This window comes from Tauraco erythrolophus, chromosome 8 (assembly GCF_009769465.1).
Source record: "Tauraco erythrolophus isolate bTauEry1 chromosome 8, bTauEry1.pri, whole genome shotgun sequence".
In the NCBI taxonomy this organism is placed as follows: domain Eukaryota; kingdom Metazoa; phylum Chordata; class Aves; order Musophagiformes; family Musophagidae; genus Tauraco; species Tauraco erythrolophus.
In genome coordinates, this window is record NC_141472.1 from 16,871,712 (window position 1) to 16,885,555 (window position 13,844).

At 41.8% G+C, this 13,844-nt stretch overlaps 1 protein-coding gene across 6 annotated transcripts in view; it reads left to right on the forward strand.

Annotated features, from left to right (window-relative positions):
• PIKFYVE (phosphoinositide kinase, FYVE-type zinc finger containing) overlaps positions 1-13,844 on the forward strand; it is a 68,813-nt gene that overhangs the window by 12,788 nt on the left and 42,181 nt on the right. For all 6 annotated transcript variants that reach the window (XM_086615685.1, XM_086615686.1, XM_086615687.1 and 3 more), the window contains 7 exons: positions 1,099-1,270; positions 1,995-2,202; positions 4,700-4,789; positions 8,045-8,183; positions 10,827-10,984; positions 11,803-11,914; positions 13,646-13,793. In XM_086615685.1, the coding sequence (XP_086471811.1) occupies positions 1,099-1,270; positions 1,995-2,202; positions 4,700-4,789; positions 8,045-8,183; positions 10,827-10,984; positions 11,803-11,914; positions 13,646-13,793 (1,027 nt within the window). The remainder of the gene's footprint in view (positions 1-1,098; positions 1,271-1,994; positions 2,203-4,699; positions 4,790-8,044; positions 8,184-10,826; positions 10,985-11,802; positions 11,915-13,645; positions 13,794-13,844) is intronic.

Here is a 13,844-nt window from a genome sequence, read left to right on the forward strand (position 1 = left end):
TCACCTTTCTTCTCTGTAGTTTCTCTCTTCTTGGATTATTTCGAGAAAATTCTTGCAGCACTTTCTCTTCTGAAGAAAAACCCAGAGTATTCAGTCCCTCTGAAAAGGCTCATTGCCAGAACTGAACTCTAGCAAGAGTGTTTCAGGCAGAGCTGTCACGTGACCATTAGCAGTTGTCTCCATCCATGGTAATTGTAGCTGATGTGCTCAGAATCATAATTGAGAGATTTGTCTTGCTCTGTTTATAGCTACAACACCAAATGGAAGCTTTAACTCTTTATTTTCAAGTCTTAGAAACAAGACCAAAATTCCCGTGGCTGCACACATGCTGTAAATGAGTATATGTCATTATCTGCTGAAAGTGTATTCCACAGTTGTCTTCACATAGCAGTTAACCTGGAATTTTGAAACAATATCAATCTGGGACACAGGCTTTTACAACTGTTTACCGAGGTTTTGAAGAATTTGAATATAACAAGAAATATAACAAAATATAACAAAACTTTTGAATATAACAAGAAATAAAACTTTTTATCTGTAATCCTTTTGAAGTACATCCCAGTATTAGCTGTTGAAATTATCTTCCTGCACTGGTAATTCCTGATACCTTGATTTACCCTTGGGTAACAGCTTCAACTAATGTGTGTGGGTTTTTTAATGTGGTGTGGTGTTTTTTTTTTTTGTTTGTTTGTTTGTTTGTTTTTTCTTTTAACTGTGCTAGTTGAGGCCCTGTCCTGTGCTAGGGACAAATGAGGGGAAAGAGCAATCAGTACTTTATATGTTTGTTTCTTTCTGATTTTTTCATCTACAGCTCATGATATTTTTTTTTTCTGCTTTGCGTCCATCTTGGATCAAGAATGCAAAGGCTTACTACGTTTATTCTCACAGTTAAGAACTCTCAGCCTTCTGGCTCCCTGTAAAAGTGCATGAAAAATCCTTTCTGTGCATACGTGTGCTTATACCAAGAGTGTGCACACACGTGCATATATGAATATACGAAATGATCTTTTTCACATGCACAGTCTACAAAGCAATTGTGAATCTAAACATGCTTTTTTATGTGCAAAAAAAGTTTTTCTCTGCTGCCTTCCTGTGTAGGACAGTGACTTGAAGCAGTACTGGATGCCTGACAGCCAGTGTAAAGAATGCTATGACTGCAGTGAGAAATTCACCACCTTCCGGCGGAGGCACCACTGCCGACTTTGTGGGCAGATCTTCTGTAGTCGATGCTGCAATCAGGAAATCCCTGGAAAATTCATGGGCTACACAGGTAGGGTTTATCTGTTGAGAAGCAGAACATTCTCTGTGTGCTCAGCTCTGGACTACTGCGTTTTAGATTCTGTCATTTGCTTGAAAATGCTGCACAGTTGTCTAGTGGGCTTAGACGTAAGCATAAAGAATCACAGGACCTAATTCTACCGATTTCTTCATGCACAGCGGTGGATTATGGCATACCTGCTTATATTTACCAACATTGCATCCATGATGACAAAACAAATATGGCTGCTACTTAGCAAGGATGTTCACTACAAAACGTGTGCTCAAGTAAAAGCTGGTCTTACTAATGGTACATTTTAAAATGTAGTGAGCCACATGTTCTAATTGAGGGTGAGGGAAACTCTTTCAAATACCAGTTACCAACCTCTAGACATCTCCTGATGGAGGTAGTGATTTCCAGACATCAGCTGGTATGTCATATCTGACTGGCTGTTGTACCATGATTTCAGTGTGCACATTCGCTCTCTCTCCCCACCCCTGCAACCTGTCTTTCTCTTACAATCATGTGTTATATCATTTGACTTGGAGAAATTTTCATGGCCTATAATTATCTGGGGTTTTGGTCTTTAAGGGAATATGAGAACTAGACTTAAATACGCAAAGAGGTTTTGAAACAGGAAATCCTTGTTTTCCCACCACTACATGCCTCTGATCCTGTAGGAACAGAGTACTATTTGTTCCTGTTCACTTACACTCTCTGGTTCCCCTTTCCATAGGGGATCTCCGAGCCTGCACTTACTGCCGCAAAATAGCCTTAAGCTACGCACACTCCACAGACAGTAACTCCATTGGAGAAGACTTAAATGCTCTGTCAGATTCTGCGTGTTCTGTATCAGTGCTGGATCCTGGCGAGCCACGCACACCAGTTGGGAGCCGTAAAGCTAGCCGCAACATCTTTCTGGAGGAGGATCTAACCTGGCAAAGGTAAAGTGAATGGCTTCATGCTGAGCTCCAGAATCTTAACTGTTTCTTCAGGCTGACACCTGCTTAGACAAAAGTCGGTGGCTTCCATCTAGGAAACTTAGAAGTGTATCTCCTATAAAAAGAATGTAATCTTCTGCTTGCTTCTAGTATTCTTTTCAAGTTGAAGTGTGGAAAATTTTCTAGTAGAGTTTTAAATTGCTTGCAGTTCTTCTTTTAATCTATTTAGTGATTCTGTACCAGTGACAGAGCAGGCTTTTAGCTTCAGAGTTTAAAAAGACAAAATGAAAAAAACATCCCTTCTAACCACCAATGTATTGAGGGACAAGTCAATGTAACACTGACGCTTTACCTGTCAGGTTTTGGATTGGGCAAGAGAATGAGAGATGCTGTCTGTATAAATCGGAGAGAAATGGTGGAAGTAACTATCTGTTTCAACTAAAATGGAATTGAAAGGACTCATAGAGGTTCTCTGATCTCCTTTCAAAGAGTGTTTCTTCTTATTGCTCTTGAATGAAAGTACTTTTAGTTTTGGAAGATGAATAAAACACTGCTTTTTCTCAAGTGGTACACAAGTTAATTTCTGAGGACCTTGATTTAATTTAATGTGGGGGAAGGAAGAAACAGTCAGATGTGTTTGTGCTCGTTTCCCTAAAAACAGAAGAACAGGCAGGTGTGAAACTACTGAGGCAGTCTTGAGTCAGAGCCTTTCTTTAACTGGCAGGTGGTGTTAGTGACATGTGCCTCTCAGCAGATCTCTTCTAGTGGTTCTGACAGTATTAAAAGAAAAACCTCAAAAACAGCTGTCTTCAGAAAATGCCAACTCTTGCTTTGCATGTTGCTTTTCAAAGTATGATATTCTTATGTGGAAGCAATTAAATAATGAGCTTTAGGCCTAAATAAAGGAAAGTGGTTCTGGTTTAACGTCATGGTCATATAAAGCAGTAATGTTGCAATGCTTGGGATAAATACTACCAAATTGTGAATTAGGGAATAAGTATGTGCACTTGGAATGCTTCTCTTCAGGTATACAAAACAATAGAAGGTATCATTAGTTCTGTATTCAAATGTGTTATTAGTATCTTTATTATGGCAATTCAACAGCTTGTAGACATGAACATGTGCAGAAAGTATTTATATCTTTATTTTGGGCAGCTTGTAGCACTGGAGAAAAATACTGCCTGTTCTTGAAAGGCTGATAACTCTTTTTGTACTACATCACTTAGTCTTGTTGGGAGAGACTGGGTAAACTTGGGCTGCTTTTGTGTGTGAGAGGGAGAGAGATTGAGATTAGGTAGTTTAGTATTGCTTTAGGAAGTTTAAAATTTTTTTCAGTGTTTGTTGCTCTTGAAATGTAAAACCTTGCTGTGGACTACAGTGCTTTTTTCGATACTGCATTTGATACGTTCCTGATTGATACCATCAGAGGTTTAAACTCAAGACATTGAACTTGAATGACACAACAGTGGAAAGTGGCAATTCAGCTTCATAATGGAAGCAAAGTTTTTGTTGCTTGTTTGTGTTTTGTTTGTTTGTTTTTTTCCTAATGTGTGGCTTCTATGAGAGAAGTAGTTGGCTTCAGAAGAAAACTTGAGAGTCTCTTCCCAAAATAATCTATCTGAGATAAGACTCTTGCCTCTTCTGCTGTCATATGCTGCAAAGCAGTGAGAAAAGCATTTTGGAGAGTGATGCTGTATTCTCTTGTTAGATGTTGCTCTCCTCTTTGAGCAGTTAGAACATAGAGGCATGGGCTCCTGCTTTAACTAGCTTGAAGGGCTGTGTCCTTTAGAAGTGGTGTACTCTGGGCAAGTGCAGCTACTCAGACAAAGTTGTACTGTGTACATTTTCTCATGAAGAGCGTTTATCATGCTAGTAACCTGTCTACATCCAGCTAGTATGGCTGTGTCAGTTGGAGTGTAGTGGCTTATATCTGATACAGTTTTGCAGTAGGAATGTATATTGATGGTGTACGCACATCTGCTCTCCTTCCTCCTTGGGTGGAAGGAGAAGGAGGGCAAAGGTGATAGTGATCAGGTTGAACGGTTACAAAAGGTTGTCAGGCTATCTCGGTAAAGCTGTCTAGCGATAGCTATAGATAGCATTGCTTGGATTGCAGAGATGATGTGCTGGGGAGATGAGGGCAATGCCTCTACCTGCAAAGTGTGGGGTAGCAGCCTGTAAGGAAGGGGAATCTGTAAGAAAGGCATATAGTGGAAGACGGTGGGAAGGCAGGATAACACGAAAAGTGGGAAGAGGCTGGATTGTCCAAGACTAGAGTCCGAGGGGAGAAGACTTGAGCACTGTCCTCCAGTGCTGCAGATATCATTGTCCTACAGATGTGGAAAGATTTCCCTATTCCCTCATTGATTTAACACTCATGAATGAGAGGTGCGAATGAGAAGTAACGTTGTAATTAACTGTATTTTAGTTCCAGCCATTTTGACACTGCTGCATGTGGCAAATCTTTTAGAAATCTATAACATGCTCCTTTTTCTTGCAGTTTGATTCACCCAGACTCTTCAACTGCCACACTGTCTGCACGCCTTGGGTCTGTCCAGGAGGATGCAGGGAAGTCACCAGCTAGGAACAGGTAAACTAATTATATCTGAGTATCTTCTGTTCTGGATGCACTCGTAGCACACTATTCACTGTAAAGCCTGTATTTTGGGGCTTGTTTTTACTGAGCATGCTGTTTCATGTCTAAAATGAGACACCCCATTACACATATGTAATGGTAAGGAAATGCAATTTATGTACATATTCATATTAATAAATGTACTACTTTTGAAGAACCTGTAGTTTGCTGCTGAGTCAGTCAAATAGAGGTGGTGGTGAGGAGGGCAGAAAGGAAAAGAAGTGGCTAAGAAAGGTGGAGTTCTGAGGAAGCTGAAGAAAAGGGAGTAACAACTTTGGCAATGGGAGGCAAAGACTGAGGTCATGGAGGAGCAGAGATGTAGTTTTTGTTTGTTTTGGTGTTTGTTTTTTTCCCCCCTCCTCTATCTGCTTCCTGTGCTCTTCTATTAAGTATAATCTCATTTAAGTTACCAGGCTTCCTTAGGCTAAAATCCCATCATAGGTCTTTATGCAAGAGTGCTGGAATGAACTCAGAAATGTTCAGGAGACTATCAGCTGTGAAAGTTTGAGCTTTATCCCACTAAATAGGCTGGTATTAGAACAAGTAATTTCTACTTCACAGTGCTTCTGCTATGGTTCTAGTTAAATACTTCCATTGTGGTTAAATTGGGGAAATAAAGGTGAGGCACAGATACGAGGAACAGAGCAAAGATAATCCAAATTTCAGTGTTGAGGTTAGGAGACATTCAGATACTTCTTTGCATTGGTGTTAAAGGAATGCAGAAAGCTTAGCAATTTGGAAGGATCTGGCAGGACCAGCGAAGACTAGGGGACCTCCTCTGAGAAGGATGCTGGGTGCATCTTTCAGGGAACAGACTGCTTGGAGGCTTTATCTTCTGTATGATGGGGACAGTTAGGGGGAGATGCTCACTGACTGTACAGCTGGCAACCAAAGATCTTACCTAGGGGAAGTAAAATACTGGTGAATAAACTAGTACCAAAAATCGAATCTGGGCAAACGTGGCAAAGAATCCAGAGTTAAAAGTTCAGTGCTGAATTACTGCAGTGACGTCAAGAAGTGAATGAGAAATGAGACCTTAAGGATGCTCTCCTGCTTCCCGTTTGAATTCATGTTGTCTATTTTAAAGGGCCTTTGCTGTTCGCTCACATGTGCGGTAGTAGGAGGGTTCTAAGATGGACCTGGCAGGCCCAAACTACTAATTCAAGTTAAATTTTAACTCTCTGGCTATTCATAGCCTCACTATAGTACTTATCTGTCTGGACTCACACTTGAGAAGTAACGATGAGGTATAACCTACCTCTGTCAAAATTCTGAACCTGTGGAAACAAAGCTGTTGGCTTTGGGCTAAGCAATGCTAGACTTTAGATCTTCTCAAAGCTACTGTAGATGTTTCTTTGGAGCAAGCTTGACCATGTCTCTCTCTATATGAGGTGACACAAAAAAGGATGCAAATTGAGTGCATTTAGGTGCAGGTGGCAGAAGTTACTTAGTATTATTTGTTTTCTTTCTAGGCAGCGGATATATAGATTTTTTTTTTTCTCAGACTGATTATTTATGGGGAAAAAAACAGCACAACAGGCAAATACTGCAAGCAGAGGGATTTGAACTTCTTCTTTGCAGGTTCTTCTAAAAATAGGGATTTTCATTGCAAAATCTCCCCTTCTGCTTTTAGAAAAGATAAATACAATAAAGTCCCAAATGTAATTGGTGATGATAATGACACAGATATGAAATCTGACTGTTCTAACTCTTGCTTAATGGCCTCTTACACAAGTTAAAAATCCCTGCTGCTTACAGGTAGGTGGCATAGTTAAAGTAGCTGTTGTGAAACAGCTGAGAGGAGTGCTTAATGACGGACTTTCGTGTCAGTCTCATCTTCCCCATAAGAATGCTTTCTGTTAGATGCATAACTCTGCCAATTCTAACTTTGTTTAACTTGAGAGCATCTGAACAGTAGAATACTGTCAGAGTTTTAGGCTACCTTGAATGCCTGATGAAAAGTTTTTGCTTATCGCCCCTAGATTTTGTACCAATGTAGTTTCCTTTGATTTTGCATAAATGGCTAAAAAGGACCTAACTAAACCCCTTTATCAGCCCAGTATTCCTCCTCAAGAGACAGGATGAAAAAGCAGTGATTTTGAGACTATTGTGCCTTCAGTGCCTACTTCCTTGCGGTACAAAAGCTGAAATAGGGTAGCTTTGTTATTTCATGCCTGGCCTCACCTGCATCATCCATTGAGAATTCTTGGGAATAACTGGAGTGTCTGTTAGCCAGTTAGCAAGCTCTGTGAAGTAATCTGAGTTTCATTCCAAAGGCTAGAGACTGGCAACAGTACTCGTTACTGAGACTGCTCCAAGCCTCTTGAGTCGGTTCAGCATTGTCATTTTAAGCTTCCCTGTTGCTGTATCCAGAAGCCTTTTTCCGTCCTCACTTCTTAGAGTGCCCTTAGCATGAATAGCTTACGCTGCATGCTTTTTGCTGCTGCGCGATCAGAAGTTGCACTCTAGTTATTCAGAGGCTTAGACTACTTGTGCGATATTGGAGCAGAGAGAATCTGGAACTTGTATTTGCATTTGTAAGTTTGCAATGATTATTGTGAAATGGGGTGTTTGTATTGGTGTGTGTAGCTAAGATTTCCTAACAACTGGGCTGAGATCAGGTGGCTGCTTCATATTGCAGTACAAGGAAAATTGCCAGATGGACTGACCTCTGACTTCAGCAGACAGTTTAGCCGCTCTAGAGAACAGATACTCAAACTTTCAGACTCTGCAACCTGTCAGCCATATATTTCAGAGAGCTGAGGAGAAGGAATTTTAAATTGGTCAAGGAGAGACAGAATCTCAGTGCCCTGTTACAGGGATCCTGGAGTTGGCTGTCCTTGCTGGCATGTGTCTTGCCTCCAAACCACTGGAGCTGCTTATTACTCAGCATCCTGTCCCTTCCCCAGTCTATTCAAATGCAAACATATATGAATTGCTGTGCCTAAACCTAGTTCTAACTGCTTCTTACAAAGAGCTTTACAAAAGTTTGTTTAACTTAGATGTTCCAAAGCAATACACTTGCTTCCTAGGGATCCTTTTTTCTGCTTTGACAGAAGAGGAAGTTTTAAGCAGTAAGTCTATACTGAGAAGAGTGAACAATGTCACAGGCTGAAGTTCCTTTTTAGCATGCTACGAGATCAATGCCTGCTCTGGTAAAGCACCGCGCAATGAACGCTTGTACTTCAATTCTTCTCTCTTCCACTACAGATCAGCCAGCATCACTAACCTGTCACTGGATCGCTCAGGCTCACCAATGGTGCCTGCCTATGAGACATCTGTCAGCCCCCAGGCCAGTCGCACACATATGAAGGCCGAGACCAGTGAAGATGAGCGCAAAATCCTTCTGGTACTTTTCAGACTTCTGTTTGTCTTGCTCTGTGAAGGCAATGAAGTTTGCCTTTCTTTTGTCATGTAGCAGGAGTATCTTGCTGCCTTTAAAGGCTCTTGTCTGAGCACTCTTACCTGGATGCCTCCTCCATGTTGTGCAGGGATGAGAATATTGATGCTACTTTGGACACTTCTGTCTTTGTGAAACAAGTCATAGTTTAATGTGATGTTTGCATAAAGGTGTTGACAGTTTTAGTCTTAGGAAGCGTGTTATGCAGTGTGGAGTCAGTGTATGGTGGCTTCTTGTGGGTTAAACCTGTCATGCTTGTAGCTATAATGCAATGACCTGATTCTGTGTTTCTCCACATTCAGATTTTCCCTTTCACAGGCCACAGAATCAGAACCTTTAAATGGCTGTTTCACAATGTTTACGCCATGATGAATGAGTTAAGCTGTTACAGCTTATTGGGCCAAAACATAACTTGGCCCCTCCCCTTGTTTGCAGAATAAATATAACATTTTGTAGAAGGTTGTAGTGACGTACTTTTTCAAAGAAAAATCAATGTGCAACAGTGTTGTGTGTTATTATCCCCTCCTCACAGAGGCAGTGTTGTAGGTGGCAATTGCTGTACAATGTTCAGTAGAAAACAGGGTTTCTTTTCTTTGAGGGTGGGGCAGTGTTTCCAACAAATGGGGCTAAAAAGATGCAGAAAAGGGAAGGGAGTGTTTTTCACACATTAAAAGATTCAAGATTGCTCCCCATTGCCAGTTTAAAACCAGGAAGGCTAATTTCTGTGTTCACATATATTTGCCTGCTGTCAGCAAAATGCATACCAGTATTCCTGAGGGTGCAGAAACACTCTCATTCCTGTTCAGTTGCACAACTCCTTTCTAGGGTGCTTTGTAAATGGATAACCATGTGAGAGAGAAACATTTTTACGGCACGTCTTTACACCACCCTACCCCATGAGTGTATATTAATGCAGGAAAAATGAAATTTAAAATACTGTGAACGCAACTTGGACCAAAATGATCAAGTCTCAATGCATTTCAGTTTCACATTGTTTGATTTTTTTTGTCTGTCTCCCTTCCTTGGGAGAGAAGAGGATTGGTAGTATCACTTCTGTTCTTGTAAGAGCAGAAGATGTAGTGTCAATTAGTGCAGGATTTTCTGTGAATTTCCCGTTTGTTTCATGCCCTTAGCATGTGGGGCTGACTCTGTATCAGGAGTTAATTTAAAGCTTAACGTATTCCTTTCAGAAGACTAATGAACTTTGCTCATGAAATAAGATAGAGGAGGATGTATGTACACTGGGGTAAGCACATACTTCTGTGAAACAGAGGTCAAAATCCTTGAATTGAAAGGATTTGCTGTGTTCTGCCTGTTTGTCCAGTTCACTGAATTCACCATGTGAGTTAAGGGTAAACTACAAAGCAGCTGAACTGTTGAATCGCCAGTTGCATCAAATCTTGTGATCCTATGATGTATTCCATTACTGATCCATTTGACTCTATACCTGGTGTGGAAGGGGAGCTGCTGACATTGGTTTTATGCTAATACCCAGGACAGCCATTGCTGGAAATAAAAGCAGAAAGCCAGTCCAGTAACACAAGTGGAGAAAAACTCTTGGATCTCAGAGCAGCCTTGGGAAAGTGCAAGAATGTGGGTCTGCGGTTAACTGGAAAGCTGAAACCAGTTAAATTTTAATTAAAGCTTTTTTCCCCTCTGTTACACAAAAAGAGAACGAGTGAGGCATTTGAGAAATTGAGCTGCAGTGTCTCTTCTCCACCCCTTGGGGTGCTCTGTTGCTCTCTCAAAATAATCCCAAATCCCAGTTTCCACTCTGCAACGATGGAGTGTCAAGCCAGGGTGCATATGGCAAAGCAAAAGGGGCAGGTGCACAGAGACTCTTCAGTTTGGATGGAGCATAGCCTACACAAGAGTTCGTGCACAGGCTCAACAGGCCTGAAAAATAATTTTGAGGTATAGGCTGAAGTGTTCCAAGTAGTGGGGGAAAAGAGATCCACAGATTCAAAAATGGTTAATTGAGTTGGGAGGGGTACGCTCCTTTTTTGCCAAAGCTAGCCATGTTTAAAAAAGGCTTGATACTGGACAATAAAAAGGGAATCCTCAACAAGAAATCATATCCCAGAACTCGAACATAGCCATGTACGTTGCTGTGTCAAGTACTTGCTTTCTATCTGGGCTTGATAATGGACTAGTGTGCTTCACAAACCCTAGGTTGAGCACAGATTATATAGAAAAACTCTCTTCTAGAGGATGAGTTTTCATTGCCCTCTTCATTTTCACACACCACTTGAGTTGGAGAATGGGGTGCAAGAGGGCAGTAGTGAGGACATAAGTATTTTGTAGGCAGTACAAAATCTTGCCACATTAAAAACAAAAACCCCTTACCTCTGAGAGTACCCACTTTGTTTCTTCCTTGTTCTCAACTTTATATAAAAGGAGGGATACAAGGAGCTGATCTCGTGTCTGTTTGCTGTTTCTGTTTGTACCATCGCATCGAGTGTGCAGAATGATTTACATTTTATGCCTGTTTGTGGAGGGCTCTTGATCTAGAAGCTGGCCTGAGGGCCCAGGTTAATGCCCTTGAAACTAGTGCTAAGGTCAGACTGGTAACTCACACGTCTCCTTGTCCAGGACTCAGTCCAGCTGAAAGATCTGTGGAAGAAAATCTGCCATCACAACAATGGGATGGAGTTTCAAGATCATCGCTATTGGCTGCGGACACATCCTAACTGCATTGTGGGAAAAGAGCTGGTCAACTGGCTCATCAGAAATGGGCACATAACCACAAGGTAACCTTGATGCCTTAGGACAGCAGGTGTCTTCTGTCCCTGGGACATGAGGTTGTGAGTTCTAGCTGATATAGGGTACCTTACTTAGACTGCAGAGATACACTCCTTTACTGGGACAAGAGAAAGAAAGAAAATTCAGATCTCTTCTTTATTGCCTACCAAAGCAAGTAGGGTTCTAACTCCATGTGGCTCAAAATAACAGGGCACAGGAACCTGTCTGGTTTGGCAGCCAGTGTGGGAGGCAGCTTATGGGACAATTATCACTCAAACAGTTGGAGAACAGTGAGTGTTTTACAAAGACTGTCCAAAAATGTTCACTGATACTCCAAAGGGCAAGTCTGCCCCTGGGATCAGAGATCACTAATAGTGTTTGATAGCTAAATTTTTGGTGGGGCTGGCAGGCTCTTAACCTTGTAAGCGAGTATAAAGAATCTGGGGTGTTTATGTGAGAGAGGATAAAACTTAGATGGTTCTTAAGTGTAGAGCAACAGTCCTCACTCAGCAGAGATGCTCAGTATGTATAAATCAAGCTCACAATATTGGAGGAGCACAAACACTATGTCTTAATTGTCTGTTGGACACTTCAGCCGAGTTTAGAGTACTGGCAGTCTCTTTGTCTAGCTCCATACTTGAACAAGTACACTGTGCTGCCTCTACACAGTATCTTTAATAATGTCTGGTTAAACATGGCAATGGGATACTGGTGAGTCAAATAGGGCGTAGCCAACTGACTCTTTCCTTTTGTAGCATGCTTGTACCATAAACCATGTGTGTTTAGAACTAGACTTAGAAAGCCATCTCTATTCTTATACCTCCAGGGTCCAAGCCATTGCAATAGGACAAGCGTTGGTTGATGGACGCTGGCTAGAATGTGTCAGTCATCATGATCAACTCTTCAGAGATGAATATGCTCTCTACAGACCGTTACAGGTAAGAAGAGTAGGAAAGCTATGGGCCCTCCTGGGTTTGGTTGCTCATGAGAATCTTTTCTAATCGTGTTCTCAGCAGCCATTGTATGTTTTTTAAATCAGCTCTCCTGTACAGAGAATTGGGATCCAGGCCTTTTTTCATAGTGGTTTTAAAGCCTGAGGAAGCCTCATTTGCCTAGAAAGCTTTGGACCTGTCCTCTGTGGAGGATGAGTTATTGCGCATAGTGCTGCATAAAATCTCCAGTCGCCTCTCATGGTGAACATCTTCCATGGAGGCCTTGCAATGGCACAGTCTGTGCTTGTGGCAGCTGTGCTATCATGTGCAGAATCCAGAATCTGTGTGCGATTACTGATGACTGAGACACAATGGTGGTCTTCTGCTTCAAAATTCCTTCTTTAAAAACATCCAAAGAGTGGATGTCTTACATATACAGTATTGGATCTTCTTATATATTGTATTGGTAACCACCTTCTGATGTCCAGTGATGGCAGTAGTAAAGAATTCAGTACCTTAGCCACATGATGCAACACTGGGAGGGAGTCTTCATCATGTCTCCCAAACAGAACTGACAAGCTGAGGGGGAGGCAGGGAACCAGTGACCAGAGATGCTATCCTACTGTATTTCATTGCAGTCAGACTTGCTGAGGGGTAAGAGCAGTCACTGGCCTGAGTGATTGGATTGGGTTTTTTACCTTGAACAAGATATCTCTGTCACCTGAAAGTATTTAGTTGACACTCTGCCATGTTCTGCAGTTTCTCACAATAAAGAATGGCTCAGCTGTCCCAGAGACCTCAGTCAGAAAGCTAGCAGCCATTAGGAGATTGCTGTGGGCTTCATCTGGCATCTCAGCTAGTTAACTGCACTGTCTCATTTTGGTAGTAAAAACTTGCCCTTAACTAGCAAGTGCTTGTGGATCCCTGTTTGCGGCTCTTTGTAAGGGGCTTATGTTATTCAAGGTTTAAAGCCAATTGTTGCTTTGTTTGTTTTTGTTAGCTGAAAGCACTGTCTGATCTCATTTCTCCTGGATAAGAGTCAGGAGAAACAGTGTTGTTGACTCAGTTGCTTGCTGCACTTGTAGCCAAAGGAATGATAGTGCGAACTTCCTCTTGAGGTGACTAGAGGTATCAGGATGGCTGATGGAAATTGCTTAGATGCTCGCCAGGTTCTAAGCAAAGGCTTTGCTTTTCCAGGTTTGAACCTTTTTCCAGGTTCAAACAAAGCCAGGCTTTGTTTGGACACAGTAGCCCCAGGCAGAGCCTGACTTGAGTGAAACTCTTAGAGCTACTTTGATCAGTCACAGAATGGCTCCAGTAACTTAGAATTAGCCTCCACCAAAAGCTGCATGTACTTGTTTGTGGGCAAAGGATATGGTCATCACCCGCCTTGGCTGGTGAAAGGAATTCTCAGCTACTTAGCTGGATGTGGTGACAGAAAACAAGCAGTAGAATAAGTTTGTCCTTTAGTGCCACTTAGTCACGACTTGTGTGGAGGTAGGGAGGAGGCAGGGACTAAGCATGTGGGAAGTGTAAAGAAATACTTGTTTCCTGTCCCAAAGAGTTCCTATTTCATGCCAAGGAGAGTGGCTCTATGACTAACCTGGCTCAGCCCACTGAGAATATTGTCTGATTTTTGTAATGCCTGATCTGCATTTGTAACAGGCTGCTTTCTAAGGCTGCTTAATATTTCAGAAGAGCTCACTTTAACACCTTTTTTTCTTCCTTGTCGTCTAGAGCACGGAGTTCTCAGAGACCCCATCTCCAGACAGTGACTCTGTGAACTCTGTAGAGGGGCACTCTGAGCCATCCTGGTTCAAAGACATCAAGTTTGATGACAGTGACACAGAGCAGATTGCTGATGAAGGAGAAGATAACTTAGCCAGTGAGTTTCACCGGAGTCTTGTTCTCACTCTGCTTTCTCCCGTTATCCCCA